Below are 23100 nucleotides of genomic sequence, written 5' to 3' on the forward strand. Positions count from 1 at the left end.
ATGTGATGACGAAAGCTTCGAGCTCGTACTACCACCTACAATACTGTACCGCTGACGTTTCTCGTTTACAAACCTTGAATCGTGTAGACCTTCACGTATGCCCGAATGCATTGAAGAGTGTGATCCGAAAAGCCAGGAATGCATAACTGTTTATGCAAGGAACGGCGACTGAGCGATCATTACATCACTTCTTGGTGAAACGAGTAGTGGATTTCGGTTGACTTTCTTCGGTGTCAAGGTTATAGGAGGACGATGAAAGAGGTCCCATCGGGTCTATCTATATTATAGCACATGGGATGCGCTGAGATTTCTATCGTTCGAATTAACGAAGTACTCGTCGTGACTATCCGTTGATCGGAATCACAGCTAGAACGGGAGCATCATGTATATATATATACTTTTATACCGATAGCTACATGCAAATTCCATGTACCTATTCTCCCATATATGACGATGAGTTATTAAGCAAGATGACATCCCCACTTCATCAACGTTTCTTATATACACAAGCTTTCAATATATCTTCGCCTTCCTTGACCCTCTCTTGCCATCCTTCTTCTCCCCTAGCTAGACCGAGGGGTACAGGCGATTCCTTTATGAATCTAAACAGAGTGAAATGGGTTGAAGGTGAATCCTGCTCTTCCAACTTGAGTCCGAATGATTCCACTTTCTCTACAAACGCTTCTGTAGATGTGAATCTCGATGTCACTTCGGCGATATGGAATGTACCTCTACAGAATCACAAAATTAGCTTTTGACCTACATCCTGTTGACAAATTGGGCAGGCGAGCTAACTGGGCTCACCCTTGTTTGAGTACTCTACAAGCTTCGGCTATACCTCCTACCCAATTCTTACCCATCAGACTCAAACAGCAGACTACTACATCCACCACTTCCGAGGCTTTTCCGTCCCCCTTACTCTTCTTCTTTCCCTTTTCTTTCTTTGGTGCTTGCTCATCTATCGATGCTTCATGGTCTATACCACCAGGTCTACCAGGCAAGGGAATTTGTTCCAAGAAATCAGCTTGGATGACCCATCCTTCCGATATCTTCTTCTCCTTCGCTTGATCACTACTTCCGGGTACCCCCGAGTCTCCTACCAGATCGTAGGATAATACCACCTTGCCTTGAGGTACTAAAGCTCTTGCTAAGCCGGCATCACCACATCCCAAGTCCGCGATGACCGTGCCAGCAGGTAGAGGTGAAAGAGCTTTGATGATGTGCTGCAGGGGTGGAGAGGGCCATCCGGCAGTAAGTACTCGGTGAGTCATGTGGTACTGCGTGACCACGGATCATGATCAGCTTGACATCGATGAGACAGAGAGATGGCGGTCAAACCAGAACAAAGGTCAACTCACATCAGCGAAGATCTTTGGATCCTTCTTCATCATATCCACAGCTTCCGTCGATGGCGTAGAGTACAATTGCTCGTTGATCCATCTGAATCTCGCTCCCTCAAGTTTAGCTTGCATATTCTTCTGCATATCCGTCAAGTTTTCTCCACCGACTTTGAGCTTTCCCTCAGATGATGACGATACGGTAGGTATGGGAAGTTCCACCGGACCACTCTTCTCTTTGATTTTCTTCTTCAATTGCTGTTGGTTCTGAGGCGTAGACTTCTCGTTCTTACTCGACCCAGGTGTGGACTGATTCTGGGGAATTTGGCTTCTATCTTTGCCTTTCGGGGTCTCTACCACTTTCGATCCCTTCTTAAATTCGATATGCGCATTTCCCTTCTTCTTCTTACTTGATTCACCCATACTTTTCGTTCCTATCTTCTCCTTGACATCTCCGTTCTCCAGCTTACTCATCAGCTTCTCGAGATTGGCTTGAGTGGATTTGAGAAGGCTCTCATCGTGATGACCACCTGTCGAAGGGCGCTTTCGTTTGTTGTTGTTTTTAGAGGATTTTGCGAACGCCGAAGTCAAAGACGTCGAAGGTCCAGCAGCCGATCCTTCGAATGCTGATGGGAACAGTGACATCGCACGTTATGATTTCTACTTGGTATATCGTGCTTGAATGCAAGGAGAGGGTTGATGAAGAGGGCTTGGTTGAAGAAATAATCTAACATATCTTTGAAAGAAAACTTCGAGGTCAGAGTGGGGCACCGACTCAGCCAAAATTTGATTCCGTCGTCAGTCTCTGGTCTTCGCAGGATGTGAAGGAAACAACCACTTCATAGTTCAACTTGCGTCCCAATCTCACCCTCTATCTCTATCAATATCAGACTAAGACTCATCATTGGATAGTCACTGGGTGCAAAATGGGTGAGTGCATCTGATAAGAATGGGAGAAGATACTATTGCTGACTTCGGTCTTAAATCTGTAGATTATCAAGTGAGTACCTCATTTCTTTCTTCAACGTTCTTCTGTCTCTTTGCTGACCTGTCAGTAGAATCGAGCTGGTGCAAACAAAGGTAGTGGTGGTGTTGGTGAGTAGAAGATTTTGATAGGATGGGTGGCGACATTCACTGACTATTTGCATAGCTGGAGCATCCGAGACGGCGGTGGATCGAAGAGAGAGATTGAGGAAGTTGGCTTTGGAGACTATAGATCTAGCGAAAGATCCATATATCCTCAGGTGAGCACCAATCTTTTATCTGCAAACCTTGCATATACATGATTATCATACTGACCCTTCTGAAGAACTCATCTGGGTACGCTTGAATGTCGATTATGTCTTACACTCCACGTCAACGAAGGTTCCTATCTCGCCCACACGCAGGGAAAGAAACATCAGACAAACTTGGCTAGAAGAGCAGCAAAGGATAACAAAGATGCTTCTTTGATGATTCAGGCTCCTCCAAATGCTGCTCAGCAAGTCAAGAAAAAGGTTTTCGTCAAGATTGGACGTCCAGGTGAGGGTGATGCCTTTGCAATTGTGACTATCACTTGAGAGGTGCTGATGATGCATTTGTACGGCATGAACAGGTTACAAAATTATCAAGATACGTGAACCGGTCAGTCAGAGGATGGGGTTATTGTTCAACGTCTCGTTACCTGAGATCAAAGAAGGTGAAAAGCCAAGAAGGAGATTTATGTCCGCATTTGAGCAGAGAAGGGAAATACCAAATAGAGCATTCCAATATTTAGTTGTCAGTCGTTTTATCCTCCGCCTACAATTTCCTTTGTCTCTGCATTACGATAGGATATCTGGGTGTCGCTGACTCCATTTGACAAACACACACAGCTCGCAGCAGAACCATATGAGACTATAGCATTTGCGATCCCCTCGAAAGAAATGGTAGATCAAGAGGAAGATCCGGAATCAATTTGGGAACACTGGGATCAAGATGAGAAAGTGTATAGCTGTCAATTCTTATACAAGTAGAGTTGTTCGAGGATCGGTTGAATAGTTGATTGAATGAGGGTCCTGGATCTCATGTATGGGTGAGCCTTTGTACTATATCTACATCTATGAATATGATATTCAAAATCCGTACAATAACGCAACTTAAGGGGGAACAATCGTATGTCTTTATTGACAACCTTTGCTCAATACTGGTCTACCCGACTTGTATGATACCTTGTATTCGACACCTTAGTCATCCTGTAACATCTATCCATCCTACACGGCTAGCACCTTCAAAAAGTCTGAAAAACAGCGAATTGTCTCAATATGGATTGACACTGTTGAAAACCCTCTTTGATCAAGATAATGTAGAGAGATATTGTCTTCGAGCGTAAAGTTGAATGTTGAGAAATACAGTAAGATCTACCTGAATGTGCTCACATGCTGTACTGTATTCACGCTCTTACGCTCTCAATATTGATTGTCTATGCTCATGATTGATAGTTGAAAGGCATCATACAATCCAGATTATAGATCACAGCTTGATTTCACTCAACGTGATATAGGTTCGCTTCACAGAGCGAATAACTGTACAATCAACCTTAAGTGTGACGCAGGTGATGGTTCATAACGGCTACGATATAACGCTGAGCTATACCATTACATATTATATGGAAATGCATGTACTTGAATTACTACGAATGAAAATTGATATTATTGTCCATGTTACATATCGTTTTTCCAAACATGATTGTTGCTAATGCTATATGAAAGCTACTACCTAGTTATCTATCATCCGTTATTATCATCTAAACCTTCAGAGTACTCTATAAGGACATCTTGCACGAGATGTTGTGTTGTAATTATAATCCCTTCGCTCCTGTCCTGTTTCTTCTATCTACATCGTTAAATGTCATTTCGTCAAATTACCAAGTCCGAAAACATTGTCCATGTTTTTTTTTAATGCTAAGTTACTGATTATACTTGAAGGAAAAGAGCAGTGAAGAATCCTAAACCTGCTAAAGCAAATCCTGGGATCACCAGAGTGGAAGAAGCAGAGGATGATGAGCCTGAATTCGCAGCGGCAGCAGCGGTAGCAGGCGATGTCGAAGTGGAAGTGGCGACTTGAGCCGAAGTAGTAGAGCCTGAACCGGAAGTGGTCGATACAGAAGCAGAAGCGGAGGCAGAGGTAGAAGATTGTTGAGAGGTGGTTTGATTGGTTACTGCCAAGGTGCTCGCTCCGACTGACATCGTAGTGATAGCTTCGGTGTTGGTCTTACCAGAGTTAACGTACCAATTCATGCCCCATGCATCAGCGACATTCTTGATGGTCCATCCATTCGATCCGATGCTTGGGAAGATCGCCTTGAAGACATCGACCTCGGTCTGCTTGATTTCGTGCTCAAGTAATAACAATCCGTTGGTCTTGTTTCCGGATAACCATTGGTTAACTTGGGAGACGACCGAGTCGTGTGTATATTGGGCATCACTGCCGATAGCCCAATCAGCGGAGTCTAGCAGATCAAATTGGTAAGCGATACATTCTCGACCACGCTTGCAGGAGTGTCTGGGGGTGGAGTATAGAGGACAACAAACGTATCTACTTACCAGTGTTCCAGACAACGGTTTCAAGTCCGAAAACTCCTTTCGCAATTGCCCTAACTCTGTTATCAACATCACCGTAAGGTGGTCTCCAGTATTTGGGGATTCGTCCTCCATTGAGATCACTGATGATTTGCATGGTCCATCCGAGTTCACCGAGAACCCCTTCGTTGGAAAGGGTAGTAGCTACAAGTGAGAGATGTATGATTAGTCCAGCTGGCAAGCCAGAGGAATCGATAGTGGGACTTACTGTATTGATGAGACCATGTGTGGACAGCGATAAGTCCACCGGCATCGACAGCAGCTTGCATACCGGTAGGACTACCAGGAAGCACAGGTTAGAACATACGTATACACCAAATGGGATGTGTGATTTCGCTGTGAACAAACACCTACTTGTATACGATATTACCACCGATCATAAAATGGGTGGCAGCAGTTGAAATGTTGTTGGTGGCTAAGAAACTGTACAAGTCTGGTGAAGCCTCTCCTGGTCCATCATCGAAGGACAGCTAATCGAGTTACAAGTAAAGATCAGTCATACATCATGAGATCGGAACAAGTGCTTTGACGGGATCAGATGAGACATACAGCGAGGACACCTGAAGGTGGATTATACAGATCTTCATCCGTCGTACATTCGTAAGTGAATGAACAGATCTTCTGATCGTTTGGAGTTTCACCATCGGCATAAGTTGGATAACCGTTGTTCGGACTCGAAGGCTGAACGTCAGGTAGATTGATCGTTTTCAACTTATCTGTCCATGCTTGAGGTAACGAATCGGTAGGTGGGGTACTACCAGGTGCTGGATAGTTGGATGCGAAATCTGTTTGAATGGGATCAAGAGGAATGATCAGCAAAGACATACAAGGTACCAGGTACTAAGATCCGAACTCACTGGGATCCGAAGGGTTAGGAGCTCTTTTGTAGAATAGTTCGTGGACTGGTGAATCTCGGGGCTGTACCCATGATTCATCGACTGGTGCGGCCGCAGCAGCGATAACCAAAAAAGAGAAAGTTGAAAGTAATGTATGTGTGAACATGTTTGGTCGAGGTTGATGAATGCTCCGCGCAGTGATGTGTACGTGCCGTAAGATGTCGAAATGAGACTGAACCGGATGGATGAACAGAAGAGGATGAGGGAGGCAGAGGGATGTGAAAGAAGAGGTGAAGGGAGGGGAGATAAGGAAGAATGAGCTGTTGGCTATTATATATTTATTGTGTGGGTTGAGTGGACCAGTCAGAGAGATGGAGAAAGTCGATCGATGGTTTAAAAGTTAGGTCCGTGCTGTGTTTGTGTTTCGGTTCGACGGGTACGACTCACTCTAATGTTTGCCTGATTTTCAGTGCTTTAGTTCAGGGCCTTCCGATGATTTACCGCCAAGTATCCCGCACTTCCACGAGTAAACAGTAACCCAAAGCGGTGCCTGAGATACTTCCGAAATACAGCACGAGTAAACAAACTAAAAAGTATGAACAGACGTCAGCAAAGATCTTATCTGCAGGATTGAAAGGGATCCATGACGAGAAAGAGAAGGCTTGATATGTTCATTCAGACGACGCTACCAGAACGTTATGAGAAGGCATATGGATACTATACTATTCTGATACTAAGCGAGTCAAATGAGAAGAATAACAAGAAGAGAAGGGGAAAGAACGAAAAGAAGCGGTGTACGGGTACGAGTAGTGACGAGAAACTCAATCCCCGCTCACTCACATGTCTTCGTTTCTTTCTTTCTGACGATCCAGGAGTTTTGATGCCAAGATAGGTTGTCGTGGAACTATTTGAGACTGAGACAAAGGCAGTGTGGAAATGATTGAGCCGAGATTATCGGTGCTTTGATGATCTTGGTTAGGATATGTGAAAGAGCGTAATGTGAATCAAACGAGAGGCGATTGTTTTGTCTTGTCTGGAGAAGAGAAAGTATCAGAGATGAGAAGAGAATAGATGAAGGAATTGAAGCTGGTATCTTCCAGTCAAAAACAAGATCTTGTATACTATTGTACATATCCACCTCTTGGCTCTCCGCTTGAACGATTCCGCAAAGTATGACCCATCTCTTTTACCTTTCGTATCGCAGGACATACAGTAAACGTTGTAACTACTGTAAGGGCTTGTTTACCTTTTTGCCCCTATCTCACATGTCCTTTGGGAAAAGCCTCCACATCCATGTTCTGTCCGATGGGCAGGTCAGAGGTTTCAGTCTGACCATAACGTAACGTTACAGCTTACAGCACGCTGGTGATGTTTGTCTTGGACTGTACTAACTGTATACATATGTACATACGGCCGCAAATCTGCATGGCGTATATGTTAAGCATGGAGGATGCATGGGAATTTACCTTTCTGAAAAAAGGCCATGTACCGAATACCAGGTCTACATATATCGGTCGCCATACAACATATAGAATGATTTCTATGTACCAACAGAAAGAAAGGTGTACATGCATTCATCATAATAAATATCCATATAACACCAGTGGACATACCATCATGCACACGGAGTTTGAGTCCTTGGTGAGTGGGAGAGAGCGGGATGAGTTGAGAGTGGAGGTCAACTTCAAAGGTAACTTGGAATGACATTTCCGAAATTTCATGAAAGGTTCTTCATCAATGCATTCACTATACACTCATTTCTAGGTTTTCTCTCGGTGTGTCTAGCTAATTGTGAAAGATGAAAAGGACATCAATAAAGTTATCGACCCTTCCACCCACCCTACGCACTATCCTGTTACAGCGGACCGCCCAGACCGCAGCATCAAAATCATCCACTGAATCACCTGGAGAACCAATCTCCGTCAACGGATGGATCAAATCTTTACGGACTCACAAAAACGTTTCTTTCGCTGAGATCAATGACGGGAGCTCGGGAAAGAGCCTGCAGGCTGTACTGAAAGGCAAGGGAAAAGCTGATGGGTGAGTCAACGTCTCTCCATCTTGTTAGATCAAGTCGTCTTATTATCGCGGTCTGACATGACCTGTCACCGATTGCAACTTACTGGAGTGCATCTATATAGCTGATTTGCTGGATTATCTATGTTTACTCAGACTGACGAACGGGACGAGCGTGAATCTCAAAGGAGAATTGAAGAAATCAAAAGGCCAAGGACAAGATTTAGAATTATTGGTGAATGATCTGAACATCTTAGGAGAGTGCGACTCCGAGGTGAGTTGACCAACATGCGTATCGTTAAGAAATATCTTCATCGCATCTTACATCCAAAGTCAAGATTCTTTCACTGCTAATCATATATATGCTGTGACGCGTAGACATACCCAATCCAAAAGAAATCACTACCTAATTCTGTACTTCGTGATAACGCTCATTTGAGATTCCGTACTTCCCAGACCGCAGCTGTGATGAGGATAAGGGATAATATCATGAGAGATTGGCATGATTGGTTCGAGGTGGGTTCGACATTCATATTCTAGATCACTCTGAAGCTAACAATTATGAATATAGGAGAACGACTTTATCCATATACACACCCCTCTCCTTACTTCATCAGATTGCGAAGGTGCCGGGGAAGTATTTACTCTCCTTGATCAACCTAAACCCAACAATACCCAGACGACAACGTTCTTTCCTCATCCTGTTCATTTAACCGTATCTTCTCAACTTCACTTGGAAGCTCCCACTCACTCTCTCTCACGTACATATACATTATCACCTTCATTCAGGGCCGAACCAAGTTTGACATCAAGACATCTGAGTGAATTTTACATGTTGGAAGGTGAAGTGGGATTTATAGATGATCTAGATCAATTACTGGACGTTGTTGAAGATGGAATTAAATTCAGTGTAGATCGTATACTGAAAGAGGGTAGTAAGAGAGGTAAAAGGGTTAAAGAGGATTTAGAGATAATATCGAAATCTTTGAATGACAACACGGAGAATGAGGTGGTAGAACAACAAGGAGTGATCAATCGATCGGATCCATTAAATCACTTGAGACAAATACTCGCTAAACCATTTACGAGAATCGATTATACTCAAGCTTTGGATTTACTTAGACAAGCTAAACAGGAAAGAAGGGAAGAAGGTGAATTACCTTTGAAGGATGTGCCGACTTGGGGAGAAGGTTTGTCGACAGAAAATGAAAAATGGTTGGCTAATCATTTTAATGGACCGGTATTCGTTATGAGGTATCCCAATAAGATTAAACCTTTTTACATGTTACCTTCCTCGTCCCCTTCCACAGGCCAGATTGGCCACGGAGAGGAGACAGTAGAATGTTTTGATCTCCTTTTCCCCCTCATTGGCGAGATGGCTGGTGGATCCCTTAGAGAACATCGTCTAGATCATCTCACTCGTGCGATCGAACAAAATGGAATGAAGAAAGAAGACTACGAGTGGTATACTGATTTGAGAAGATACGGATCTATACCCCATGGGGGTTGGGGGATGGGTTGGGATAGATGGATAAGTTATGTGACCGGCGTGGGGAACGTAAGAGACGTGGTGGCTTACCCGAGATGGAAGGGACATTGTAAATACTAAGTCCAATAGTGTACATGTTATAGAAGACATCAATAACAAAAGCTAGCTTGATCACTCGCATAGCTCGTGAATATAGACACATATATTTTATACATAATATGACATTCATCTGATAATATTTATATAGTATATACAACTCGACCATAGCCTACATATCCATATACAATATCATTACACACTTCACTTTCAGCACGTCATATACTAGGTTTAAGGAGTTCTTATGATCTATACACACATACTCTGAGGTAAATACAAACCATGATCTGACCGAGTTATTTACGATATCACTTTCACTTCTGACTCTGATCTTCGACTGTCCTTACTTCACATCAATCCTTACTGAATTCACCTAATCCACCTCCATCTCAATCTTCTTTCGCTTGACGTTGTTTCTAGTGGCCAATTGCATCATACTGCAATGCTCGGAAAGGTCCGAGCCAGCTTCTGCATACCTTTTGGTAAGACCGATCTTTCGTTCGAGTTCTTTATCCTTGATCTCAACGAGTTTGGTGAGAGCTATTCACATCAAACCAGTTTAGCTGACTACCATCACCGATAAGAGGAAGAGACGGAACTCACATCCGTCGACACTTTCAAAGTGATAATGGGTAGAATTCAGGCTACTACTGAGTTTAGTATGTCCCTCTATATCATATCAACACATACGATCAGCATTTTGTGCCACCAAGTTTAACCTCACTCACCCTTGATAGTAGCCCAAGTAGGTTGGAATTTGGGATCTCCTGTAAATTTCAGGACTCCCTCGAAGACTTTCTCACGATCGATGAAAGATCTGATCAGTGCGAAAGGATCCTCCAACTCAACAGGAATCTTAAATCGAGCTTCAGGCTCAGGTACAACTTCTTTCTCCGCTTCCGAATCCTGCCACGCTGGTCAGTGTCACAACCTCAATTATCTGAAATTTATGTACTCACTTTAGCAGACGGAGTGAAGTTGAAAATACTCTTATCCCCACCACCGTTCCTGTCAGGAGTTACTGGTTGACCAGATTCGTCGAACGTCAAGACCGATTCTGCCATCGGGATTCTTCGTGAAGGAACACCGCCCAAGGCAAGTTCGTCATCGAATGAGGGACGGCCTGGCATAGAGTAAGAGTTATACCCATTGGTGGGAACCCTTCGGGGAAGTTTTGTAGATGAATTGATATTTCGACCGACGTGAATAGGTGTAATAGGATCATCTGGTCGATTCGATCGATGACCATAAGAGGTCTTACCAAATCTAGAATCAGCATCATAGCGAGATGAAGATTGAGACACATTATTCGAAATCTCGAAAGGGTGTTGATACCTGATCCGAGAAGCATCTGGAGGAGGAACACCAACTGGCCCGTGTTCCACTGGAGTTGGCTCCTCAAAGTTATCGTAGTCTTCACCAAGCTCGTCAAACTCTTCTTCAGCTTGAAACTCGTTTCGGAATTCTCGGAATTCAAGAGTCATCGGAGCTTGCTCTCGAGGAAGTGCTGGAGGGGTCTGGGCTGGAGTCTGGCCGTTGTAAGCTTGCCTTTCAGGCTGATAGGAGCAACGGTTCAGCTTGATACGACAAAAATTCAAGTGCATAAGCGAATCAGACTTACAACTATAGGAATGCATTTATTATCATATCGAGGTGGAGGAGGCATATTGACTTTGAGAGTATCTTGCTTGTGAGCACTGTCGGCTAGTTTCATTGAGTATGATATGTAAGCAGTATACGAAGATAAAATAGGAGAAATTGACGACTCACTTTGCCCACTGGTGATATTGCCACGAGGGAGACCAGAACTACTATTGCCGATTCGGTCGGCCTCCTTCATATTGCCTGGGTATGTAGCATAATCTTGTGCTTTGACAGGTCGGTTGTTAGCATTGTGAACATTAGAGTCCTGAGTTGGTGGTCGATTGAGATGATTTACTCCCGTTGAGTGATCATTAGCACCTCGAATGGGGTTCTTTTGATGATCTTGAGGGGTGTAGAGTCCAGCTTGAGAAGGAAATTTATCTTGTTGAGATGGATTACCTTGACCGTCTTTGTGATTGCGGGGGTTTTGAGAGTTCCTTGGGTCCATCGCTTGGCTAGATAGAGCACCTTGGCTCAACGGTAGGTGCTGAGAGCTTCTTTGAGTAGACAGAACCATCGCTTTAGAGGTATTTTTCGTTCGACTTTCTACTTTGTCAGTAGCCTGATCGGCAGAAGGATCGTTGTGAATCTCGTCGATGGGAGAGATCCGAGCTTGTGGGATGGTAGGAGTGTGAGGAATGAATGAGGTGAGAAGGTCTAGCGGGATGGCTGGATTCTTAAGGAAGGCTATTGGTCTGACCTGATGAGTACTTTGAGGACTGATAAGATTAGTATGAGAACGGAGAAAACCACTCGTTTTGGGTTTGTGTTCTCTGATGGACATGGCACTAAAGCGAGGGTAAGCAATCAGTACAATCACAAGATAACATGGTTGCATCTATTGTGATGTGCTCAAGCCACCAGACACCTTGCAGCTCGAGGAAGAAAGGGGAAGGGAAAAAGACACATATTTGATCAGAAAGGCGACATACATACATAAACAGACTACTCATGAGACGTAGTGGAAGGGACAGCAAGAAGAGGAGATCAAGAATTTCCAAGCTGTATGTGATGCTACAGCATGAATAGATGGGCGGCCAAAATGACTTTGAAAATCAAGGAAAAGAAGGAGGAAGAAAGAGGAGGTGAGAGAGAATAAAGCGCGACGGGGAAGAAGGACAAGGGAAAATGAAATGACTGAACTCACCTAGTGCTGAGACCGGAATGGATGAGGATGCGCTATGATTCCTCCTCACTCGTAGATCAGATAGTCAGCTTTGAGGGCAAGAGGTGAAGAAGAGAAAGAAGAAAGAGGAGAGAGAAAGAGGAAGAAGAGAAGTGACTGGTCCACTCACCTGCGTCTTGCATCTATCTGGGTGGACTTGGAAAGTGGAGGAAGGATGCGAGGAGGGGTATGGTCACTGGCGCACCTAATCCGCGTACTTGCCCTAAGCCACGGGTGCCTATTTAGCCGGTCCACCTTCGGTATATCAAAAAAGTTGGAATCAGCAAACGTCGATTATATTCTGATCTATATACATATCCATTCCGAACGCAGGAAGGCTCAGCACACAACCAAGGTCGTGAGAAGATATCCATACTCGATATGGGAATGACAGGCGGTATATGACGTGAGCACATTCTCCGTTCTGACGTGCGGTCAGTCTCTCTCGCTCTGGCTGATGGTGTCCTTTGATTTTGCAGATCAAGTAGACGAACGATGTCTAGTAAGGTCAAAGTCGTTGGTTGTCTAAGTACGACTCTGAGATCCACGCCACATCTTCGACCTGCTCTCCCTCTTATCGGTCCAGCAAGACATTCGAGTGATACCCGGCGCATCTTGGTGCATGATCCTAACTTACCTGGATGTTCAAAATGGTTCTCATCGACGTCTTCTCAACTTAACATCCCTCAACGTACATTCTTCACTTCAAACCATGACTCATCACCTTCTCAGCAAGCCACAAGAAGACTGCCTCCCATACATCAAAATGAAGAGGACGTGCATATACACAGAACGACATCAACACCCCATTTACCTCTCCCACCTCGATTACCTTATTCACCTAATTCATACCCTTTCAAAAGACATATGGAGATCCTAGCCCTCTCACTATACTCATCTACGGCCGACGAATCATGGACGATATATACATCCTTACATCCTTCGTTGAGACAGTACATCCCAGACGAAACGTTCAAGTCTCTCATAGGCCATCAGGTAGATCACCCTGAACAGCAAAAAGCCTGGAGTAGGGTTAGAACTCTATTAAGATTGGCGAAGAAATGTAGGATGTCCTTGAGTGAGATTGATCAGAAGGATTTGATAAGGATCATCAGATTAGGTCTGAGAAGGTATAGAACAGAATACGATAGGAGTAAAGAAGGTGAAACTGAAGAGGATGACATTTACAAATTGGTTAAGAGATTATGGACAACGTTAGAGAGCAAAATACCGTTAGATAAATTCCCACATGAATTGAAGAGAGGGTGGTTGGGATTACACTGGAGAAGGGTACAAAGGTTAGGAAAGAAAGGTAGAGTTACCAAAGAGGAGATCAGCGATCAGATCATAGAGATAGAGGAAATGGTCATAGATATGGTTAAGAAAGGAGCTATAAATACTTCTTTAGGGCACTACATCGGGGAGATCTTGATATCTTCGGGCGGTAATACCTTGGATGGTCTCGAACGCTCTTTCAAGAATCTAACGTTGTGTATCGCCCAAGGGGTCAATATAAAACACGCTCATCTTCACAAGATAGTGAGAAAGTTGGACGTGGTATGGTCAAAAGAAGGAAACGCCCTAAACTTAGAACACTTCATTCCGTCTATATTAGAATCATTGAACATCGACCCGATCTCTAGCACATCCCGCATACTATATTCAGCATTAGATACTTCGACCAGAAGAGCCAGGACGAGAGTCCAAAAAGCTTTGGACCTTCTAGAAAATCATCAATCAAGTGTTGGAGGACTAATAGGAAGAGGGATTTCATTATCTAAATCTACTCAAGGAGATATCTTGTTCAGGTTAGACACAGCTATACGTTTACTTGAACTTGCTCTTCAACAAAAAGAAGGAGATTGTGGGGCATTGATATCATCATTAACTATTGCTTTACACCACGCGAAACGGTCTACACCTCATTCATCCTCTTCAATACATGAAATCGACAAACTGATCATTCGATATGTCAGATCATTACATGAAAGTCAAGTCATACCCCAACTGTCGTCCGAGTCGATCATCCCTTTATTCAGATTGATCCTTTCGGTCTTACCTTCATCAGAAGCTTATATCCTATCAAGGAAAATCTACCAACACTCCCGATCAACTACTCCTCTGTTCAAATGGTCTTTCAAGAACTTATACCTATGGCAAAAGTTATTTAGATATTCGCTTACCTCGCCGAATCTGCACTTACATTTCGCCTCTCGGCTTTACACCGACCTGCTGGCCGATGGATTATCGATTCGAAAACCAGATATGTTATTGTTGATCCGTTCGATAGGTATGAAATCCAGTCCATCGAGAGCAATATTGTTAGAAAGACATATAAAAGATTATCTATGGTCCGGAAGCTATGGCCATTCCCTTTCACCGCTTGTGTTAGCTTTGACTCAAGGATTAACACATGGTGGAATACAGGATACGGACTTGGCGTTGAATCTGACTGAAAGGCTGTTACAAGATCAACCTATCCCTCTTCAGGCACTGGAAACCCTGGTTCACAACTTGTCGAGATCTACAAGATCACAAGATAGGATCAGGGTATTCCAACTTCTACAACAGGTCAGTAGGAAGGAAGAGAAAGCTATTAGGATCTATAATATTGTTTTATCAAATCTCATCAAATCGTCTTCTTCTCATCAGAGAGTTTCGAATGATGGAGAAGAGGGAAATGCTAGGTTGAGTCATCGAGAGACTTTAGGCTATGCCATATACCTATACAAGGAGATGATTTCCAAGGGGATCAAACCTGACAATAGGATTATATCGAATATGGTTAGAGTGTTACTAGATTCGGGTCATTTGGATTCGGCTTTGGATGTATTCAAAGCTTCGATCGATTCGTCTTCTACAGAGGAAAGAACGGGGTTCAGGATAAAATCGAATGTCGTCGGAAAATTGATGGTCAATCTTGTCATGGCCAATAGAACCACGGAGGCGAATCAAGTAGAATCATCTTGGAGAAAAATCAACGAGAAGTCGGAAGGAAAGGTCTGGGATAAAGGTGTAATCGGAGCTAGGATATTGATTGATATAAAAGATGGGAAAGAGGTTGATATGGATCAAGTTATGAGACAAACAGGTTGGAAAGGTAAAAAAGGATTTCTGAATTTTTTACAAAGTCTTAGACCACCTTCGTCAACTCCGCCTACTCTGACCCCTGCATTGGGGAAAGACCGAGTGGACGTAGAGAAGAGAGAAGTAGTGATGAATCATGATGATGGGAATGATAAAGGTGTAAGGTCCGCTTGGGATCCGAATAGAAGGAATGAAAGAGATAGCGTTAGGGTGGATCTTTGCATGTCATCGGAATTGGGTATGATATATCATTAGTATCATTCACTGTTGTATAGTATCGCATATTCATACAATGTATCATCGCATTCTCTTACTAGTACTGGAAGTTTGATATTGCAGGTTGCGATATGTAGCTGACAAGACTTGGTGATCGTATTTGAGAGTGTTAACATCTGCATCACGGCAACCTACCTGCAAGGGAAGTGTGATGTCGCAACATGACCGCCGGTCTCAAACGCGTTTGCTTGTGCATCGCCAGATATCTTGGATGAGTTATCGGATCCGAAATGGTTACCTGAACACGAAAAAGCAGACGTCGACTTGTGCTATTGGTAAGGCAGGGCCAAGGGTGTTCCGGCGTAAGCTGACTAAGTGTTACAGTCCAACCGGGAATGTCTATCGGAAGTTACGGACGCGACTGTTGTTCCTGAATACAGGTCGCATAGGAAATGTTCACGTTTTTGCAGTTGTGCATTGTGCGATGAATTCTCAAGGCCGCCGGATCCACTCAATCACTCAGAGTGTATCTTGTTATGGTCTTGTATCTTGTATGTTGACATGGACGTGTATGCTACCTTGACCATCACCAATATCGAAGAGTATAAGTGTGCCATTAAAGGATACGACCAATGGACACAAGAACGAACCCGGATATTTCAGTGAAAAGATATCCAGTGCCACGAGTTTAATGATCCACCACCACCACCACCTTTGATCAGACACATATACATATACACCTTCACGCTCCATTCATCATCAAACGACATCAAACATCCTTCAAAGTCAACACCTTTACATACTTTTCATATCTATTTGATTGATCCACCACCACCACAACAGTACGATCGGGTGACAACCTCATCAGGTGAGCGAAACGGTTTATCGAGGTGCAACTCCACACCGCTTTCACCGAAACCATCAGCATCAATCAAGGTTACAATCACAACAACAACCTTGACAACCAGGAAAAACGTTCTTCAGAGCCGATCAAGAGTAAAAGTAGGAACGACTAAATCAAAGATAATTGAAGATCAAAGCTATACAACGACGTATCCGTCCAAAGTGACGCTCGGGTGACGCGGTGGTCTGTGAATAGACAATCTACACTTCCCTAACACCTGCCGATGTCGATAGGGAAACGGCTCTCACAGTGGATTTGTGTTTTGCTTCCTACGTCGCTCCATCTAGTCTCGTCAAATCTTCTCAAATTCAGTACTCAGATTGAAAATACATTTGATTGTAGGATAGCTATAGAGTAGTCGGTGAGCGTCATACACAGAGCAAGCTATATCAGTTAAGAGTTGACTGACTTGACCAGTAGTAGATCTATATCTTCACAGCCCCCGAAGTGGACCGATAAAACCATTACATTCATTTCACCCACACTCATTGATCATCACTCAACCTATCTCTACTCATCATGTCGCATCTTGACCCCTCTTATCCCAACAATCCATACGGGTCATCTTCATCTTCATACTCTCTCGACCCATCCTCATCCACCTCTCGACTAAATTCCAATTCCAACTCCACAGCCATGATCTCTTCCGGTCAACCTGAACGCTCATACTTGAACGTAGATGATTCAGAGGGAGAAGAAGAAGTGTTTGATCGACATTCGATTGATCCCGAATTACGTCTGAGGACCGTTCGTACCGCTCATTCAGTGTTAGCTGAATCCATCAAATCCGAGGCATTAGCTGAAAAACGAGCAAAGCGGAGGACACTGTTTAAAAGTATGAGGAGGAAAGCTTCTGGTGTAGGAAGTAAGAGGAGAAAGACATCGATGTTTGAAGAAGGAATTACGGAATTATCAGATGGTTCACAAAGTAGGAGAGATACTCAAAGTACGATACATACACCTCCAGTTCCCCAATCAGAAGTCGGCTCGCCTCAGAAATCGGTACCCACCCTAGAGGTCACACCACCACAACCATCGTCTGAACCTGGACCAAGCCTGACGGATAGGATCAAAGGTAAAGGGAAAGCGAAAGCACCCCCACCACGAAGAAGCGTATATGTCAATATGAACCTTCCCCACAATCTCCTCAATGTCAAGGGTGACCCGATAGTTCGATATGTAAGAAACAAAGTTAGGACTTCCAAATATACTCTAGTCACTTTCATACCCAAGAACCTCTTTGAACAATTTAGGAGAGTTGCCAATATCTATTTCCTCTTCTTGGTGATAATTCAACTATTTAGTGTGTTTGGGGCACCCAACGCTCAGATTGGTATGTTACCCCTATTGGCGATATTGGGTATGACGGCGATCAAAGATGGGATAGAAGACTGGAGAAGGTCAAAATTGGATGATCAAGTGAATAACTCAGCTACGACGAAACTGGCTGGTGGTTGGAGGAATTTTAATCAGCCGAGGGATCCGAGGAATTGGCTGGAAAGGTTGTTCAATGTTGGATTAGGTGAGTTATGGTTCTTCCGTTTCTGCTGGCCAAGTGATATATGCATGGGTATGAGGAAAGCAGATTAGGAACAAATGTAGGATGTACTTGACAAACATTGCGCTGACATTTTGTATAGCCCCAGGGAAAACGTCCAAAGGTGTTAAAAAGCTTCGAGAGCGGGAAGGAAGTGCAGGCAATAAGATCATGATGGAGGATAATCAGAAATCATGGGATCAAGATCCACAGGAAGAACTAGATGTGGTAGTGGTGGATAAAGAATCTTATCCTCTTTCGACAATGCCTTCGACCGTCGTCCCCTCCTTGAATATCACCGAATCGACTACTCCTGATCTACCGAACGAGGAGGGTTTCCGACAGTCTTTGATGTTGAGGAAAACCTCGAGTCTGCCCAGTATGGCGTCAAGGAGGAGTAATGGTGTTGTCGATTGGAATAGACCAACCTCAGGGAGTGTTCAATGGGAAAGGACTTTATGGTGAGTGGAAAAAGAAAATCCTACTGTAATCTCAGTTAGTCTGATGAAATCGTTGGTGATGACATAGGAAAAAACTCGAAGTTGGTGATTTGGTATTGCTACGAGACAACGAGCAAGTCCCAGCGGACATCATCGTTCTTTCCACTTCCAATGCCGATAACCTATGTTTCGTCGAGACGAAGAACCTAGATGGGGAGACCAACTTGAAGATAAGAAAAGCGTTGAGAGCAACTTCGTCAATATCATCGGAAGAGGACCTGGAGCATGCTAGATTCGTGGTGGATTCTGAACCTCCTCATGCTAATTTGTACACATACAATGGTGTGCTTCGATACACCCCAGCGGATTCTTATGGTAAAGCTGAAGAGCAAGCTGAAGGTATAACCATCAACGAATTGCTCTTGAGGGGATGTTCTATAAGGAATACAAAATGGGTTATTGGGATGGTCGTTTTCACTGGTGCTGATACCAAGATTATGCTCAACGGTGGTGATACTCCGTACGTTCAGCTTTGTTTAGCCATTCAATGTCGTAAGCTGATTTGTATGTCACTCCATAGCTCTAAGCGAAGTAAGATCGAGAAAGAAACGAATTTCAACGTTATCATGAATTTTGTTGTCCTGCTCGTCCTGTGTTTGGCAACTGCTTTACTTCGTAAGTGGAACCACCAATGGGACAAGAACGAATGCTGATACACCTATAGATGGGTGGTACCGTTCACTTACTGGGACTAGTGCGGAAACATATGAGCCTGGTGCCGAAGCTAGCGACAACATATACCTTGACTCGGTCATCATTTTCTTCTCCTGTCTTATCGTATTCCAGAATATCGTACCGATCTCGCTATATATCACTGTCGAGGTGGTAAAAACGGTTCAAGCGTACTTCATCTTTCAGGATGTCGAAATGTACTATGAACCCTGTGAGTGATACGAGATTCGCGGAATGAAGCTGAGCTAACATGCACCTCAGACGACACTCCATGTGTACCCAAGACTTGGAACATCTCCGATGATCTTGGTCAAATCGAATATGTCTTCTCCGACAAAACCGGTACACTGACTCAGAACATCATGGAGTTCAAGAAATGCTCCATCCAAGGGAAGATCTTCGGCGAAGGCATGACGGAAGCTATGATGGGAGCTGCGAAAAGAGATGGTCAGGAGACTGGTCCCGCTATGGAAGATCAGGAGGTGGAATTAGCAGGATTCAAGGAGAAGATGCTCAAGATGATGAAACATACCATTCGTAACCGATATCTCCGAGAAGACAAACTCACTCTCATTGCTCCTAATCTGGTCGATCACATGGCCAACCCTTCTGATCCCCTTCAACATCATATCATTGATTTCTTCCGAGCTTTGGCCATCTGTCATTCAGTACTCTCCGACGCTCCTGATCCATCGAAGCCTCACGAGTTGGACTATAAAGCCGAATCACCTGATGAAGCTGCTTTGGTCGCCGCTGCTCGAGATGTTGGATTTCCTTTCATCAACAAGAATAACAACTACCTAGACATTGAAGTTATGGGTACACCCGAACGATGGATCCCATTGAAACTGCTCGAGTTTAACAGTAGTAGGAAAAGAATGAGTGTTGTCGCTAGAAGTCCTGATGGAAGGATCATACTTTACTGCAAAGGAGCGGATAGTGTGATATACAGTCGACTGGATCCCAACCATGACGAGAACCTCAAGCAAACCACCCTGAAAGATTTAGAAACTTTCGCCAACGGTGGTTTGAGGACCTTGTGTATCGCTTATCGAGAACTATCCGAAGCTGAATTTGCAGATTGGTCGAAGAAGTATGATGCCGCTGCTGCCGCGACCGTCGATAGAGAAGGAGAGATTGAAAAAGCTTGTGAAATGGTTGAACATTCCCTGACTATACTTGGAGCTACCGCGTTAGAAGATAAACTGCAAGAAGGTGTACCGGACGCAATCGCGATGTTACATCGTGCAGGAATCAAATTATGGATTTTGACTGGAGATAAACTACAAACTGCCATCGAAATTGGATATAGTTGTAATCTCCTTACGAACGATATGGAAGTAATGATCATTTCGGCAGATTCGGAGGAAGGCGCAAGAGCTCAGATCGAAGCTGGTTTGAACAAAATCGCATCGGTCATTGGTCCACCACCCACCACTCCCGCTTCGGGCAAGATTATGAACCCTGGAATGAACACCTCGGCGACGTTCGCTGTAGTCATCGATGGTGAAAGTCTAAGATACGCTCTTCAACCTAGTCTGAAGGGTTTGTTCTTGAGTCTGGGTACGCAGTGCTCTGCGGTGATTTGCTGTAGAGTTTCACCTTCTCAAAAGGCTTTGACCGTTAGACTTGTAAGTGCAATCCCTCATATGGGACAGAGCAAACGCTGATTGATCGAGATGCTATATATAGGTCAAAGAAGGATGTAATGCGATGACACTCTCGATTGGGGATGGTGCCAATGACGTCGCCATGATTCAAGAAGCGAATGTTGGCGTGGGTCTGTACGGTCTGGAAGGTTCTCAAGCTGCCATGTCTGCCGATTATGCTTTCGGACAATTTAGATTCCTGACTAGATTGCTGCTCGTTCATGGGAGATGGTCATATGTCAGAGTGGCCAACATGCACGCGAAGTGAGTAAACCTTCTCTCAATTTTTGTCACGATTATACTAATCAACTGTGTTTAGCTTCTTCTACAAGAACGCTATCTTCACCATATCGATGTTCTGGTTCCTGATCTTCAGTTCATTCGACGCGACTTACTTGTTCGAATATACCTTCTTATTGATGTACAACCTCTTCTACACCTCTCTTCCGGTTGCCGTATTAGGTACATTCGATCAAGACGTCAACGCTCGAGCAGCTATGGCATTCCCTCAGCTGTATAAGCGTGGAATAGCCGGTGTGGAATATACTCGAACTCGATTCTGGCTTTATATGGCTGATGGATTATATCAATCCGCGGTGATATTCTTCGTGCCCTTCTTCTGTTATGGCGGCGGCGAAACCTGGTCCTCTTCCGGTAGAGATACCAACTGTCTATACGATCTCGGAACAGCCGTTGCAGCTGCTGGTGTCTTGGCTGCAAACTCATATGTCGGAATCAACTCTCGATACTGGACGGTCATCACTTGGGTCATCATCATTGCTTCTACTCTTTTAGTCTTCATTTGGATCCCAATATATTCCTTCTTAGCCGTTTTCCCATACGCTGGAATAGTAGAAGTGATTTATCCGACTTTCACATTTTGGATGACGATCGGTATGACCTGGGCCATAGCCGTCGGACCTCGATGGTTGGTATCGGCCTTCAAGCAATCTTACTTCCCTAAAGATTCCGAATTGATCAGAGAAGCGTGGATCACCGGTCAACTGAAACGTGAATTAGGTATTAGACGTCGAAAGGATAGGAAAAGGGATAATAAAATCGCTGGACAGGAAGAACCTAGTGTACCATCACCTCAAAAATCGAAATCGAAAGGTGCACCGATCAGACAGAAGAGTCTAACGGATCATTTCTCATTCCAATCGACCTATACCGATGTGGACGAAAGGGAAAGAGGAGCTTATCAGGCTGCCATGACTTTTAGTCCACAAAAAGATTTCTCGCGATCACCTGCTATGTCCGTTTCGCTTTCGGATGAAAACAATCCGTATGGACCTGGATCTGGATCGGGTACTCACACACCTAGAAGCATGTTTTCATATCCCCCTTCACCCAATCCTCCTCAACAACAACAGCATTCTCAGAATCTGATAAATTTCCAAAATTCCCCTTCACTCTCATCCTCGAGATTTGATGTCAATAGACCTTCATCAATGTTGTTAAGACAATTATCTGATCCTGGTCAACCTTCACCTACCTCAAGAGGTTTTGACTTACGACCACCGGATGATATTGGTATGGGTAGAAACCAATTGATCACTCCTGTATCTAGATTGTCATACACTTCACCAAGCGCATTTGATAATGTAGATAATGAAATTAGGAAAGAAGTCAGAAGATTATCGAAAGATTCAATCAATATCAAGAGAGCGAGTCTATCAGGTGAAAATTCACCTATTAAAGGTGACTCGTCATCACCGACCAAACGAAGGATGAGTTTACCTCTTTTTTCACCTTCTTCTGGTACCACGAGGGGAAAGAATAATGAATCGACGGATATCTACGAAGAACCTGAACCTGAGACTGAGCCTGAACGGGATTTGTTCGCTCCTACCTCGGGTTCTTCAGGGGATCGTCGTCATGAATATACGAATGCTAGTACGGATAGAAGTCCAACGAGAAGAAATGGGGATGGGGATGGTGGGAAATCACCGAGGGATGATGGTAAATATGGTTATGCCTTCTAAATATTAGTCTCTCCGAAAAAGACGAAGACGAAGATTGATGAGACGGATAAACTCATAACACTGTAAATAATACTTTGATATTCTTACAATTCTTGGTTATCTGGTATATTGGACCTTTCCCCCTGGATACAGTAGTGCGATGATACTTAGATTCGATACATACATATAGTGTACAAACAGATATCATTCACCTCTTGCATACATTATGATCGATCATGCGAATAGTAGTGAGATCGATTATTCATTAAATCACCTGCTTTTTTGCATAAAATAGACCAAAATATAGGAAATGAATGATGTTCATGCATCTATGATTATGAAATTTCCCTTTTTTTTACCTGGACGAATAAATTGAAAAGTGAAGCGAG

General features: G+C 43.8%; 7 protein-coding genes across 7 annotated transcripts; 4 read left to right on the plus strand and 3 right to left on the minus strand.

The window, feature by feature from the left end:
• Positions 1-487: 487 nt before the first annotated feature.
• Positions 488-1982, minus strand: L199_003895 (uncharacterized protein; the record flags this gene model as incomplete). Its single annotated transcript, XM_064889623.1, has 3 exons — positions 488-731; positions 805-1277; positions 1359-1982. The coding sequence occupies 3 exons, from the start codon at positions 1980-1982 to the stop codon at positions 488-490; spliced, it is 1341 nt and encodes a 446-aa protein (XP_064745695.1).
• Positions 1983-2263: 281 nt separating this feature from the next.
• Positions 2264-3331, plus strand: L199_003896 (uncharacterized protein; the record flags this gene model as incomplete). The annotated part of the gene is made up of 7 exons (XM_064889624.1): positions 2264-2267; positions 2330-2337; positions 2396-2432; positions 2488-2581; positions 2647-2858; positions 2932-3095; positions 3191-3331. The coding sequence occupies 7 exons, from the start codon at positions 2264-2266 to the stop codon at positions 3329-3331; spliced, it is 660 nt and encodes a 219-aa protein (XP_064745696.1).
• A 939-nt stretch (positions 3332-4270) lies between these two features.
• On the minus strand, positions 4271-5938 carry L199_003897 (uncharacterized protein; the record flags this gene model as incomplete). The annotated part of the gene is made up of 6 exons (XM_064889625.1): positions 4271-4806; positions 4901-5080; positions 5145-5215; positions 5291-5406; positions 5486-5721; positions 5794-5938. The coding sequence occupies 6 exons, from the start codon at positions 5936-5938 to the stop codon at positions 4271-4273; spliced, it is 1284 nt and encodes a 427-aa protein (XP_064745697.1).
• Positions 5939-7570: 1632 nt separating this feature from the next.
• Positions 7571-9397, plus strand: L199_003898 (asparagine-tRNA ligase; the record flags this gene model as incomplete). The annotated part of the gene is made up of 4 exons (XM_064889626.1): positions 7571-7812; positions 7945-8062; positions 8167-8304; positions 8360-9397. The coding sequence occupies 4 exons, from the start codon at positions 7571-7573 to the stop codon at positions 9395-9397; spliced, it is 1536 nt and encodes a 511-aa protein (XP_064745698.1).
• A 349-nt stretch (positions 9398-9746) lies between these two features.
• L199_003899 (uncharacterized protein) lies at positions 9747-11801 on the minus strand (the record flags this gene model as incomplete). The annotated part of the gene is made up of 6 exons (XM_064889627.1): positions 9747-9913; positions 9977-10042; positions 10102-10279; positions 10333-10929; positions 10995-11077; positions 11144-11801. 6 exons carry the CDS (start codon positions 11799-11801, stop codon positions 9747-9749), a joined length of 1749 nt encoding a protein of 582 aa, XP_064745699.1.
• An 876-nt stretch (positions 11802-12677) lies between these two features.
• L199_003900 (uncharacterized protein) lies at positions 12678-15524 on the plus strand (the record flags this gene model as incomplete). The annotated part of the gene is made up of 1 exon (XM_064889628.1): positions 12678-15524. One exon carries the CDS (start codon positions 12678-12680, stop codon positions 15522-15524), a length of 2847 nt encoding a protein of 948 aa, XP_064745700.1.
• A 1384-nt stretch (positions 15525-16908) lies between these two features.
• Positions 16909-22732, plus strand: L199_003901 (uncharacterized protein; the record flags this gene model as incomplete). The annotated part of the gene is made up of 8 exons (XM_064889629.1): positions 16909-17911; positions 18030-18387; positions 18455-18886; positions 18947-19041; positions 19091-19309; positions 19360-20729; positions 20791-21011; positions 21067-22732. 8 exons carry the CDS (start codon positions 16909-16911, stop codon positions 22730-22732), a joined length of 5364 nt encoding a protein of 1787 aa, XP_064745701.1.
• Between the last annotated feature and the right edge of the window lie 368 nt (positions 22733-23100).

The sequence above is a fragment of the Kwoniella botswanensis genome, chromosome 1, assembly GCF_036426115.1.
Source record: "Kwoniella botswanensis chromosome 1, complete sequence".
In the NCBI taxonomy this organism is placed as follows: domain Eukaryota; kingdom Fungi; phylum Basidiomycota; class Tremellomycetes; order Tremellales; family Cryptococcaceae; genus Kwoniella; species Kwoniella botswanensis.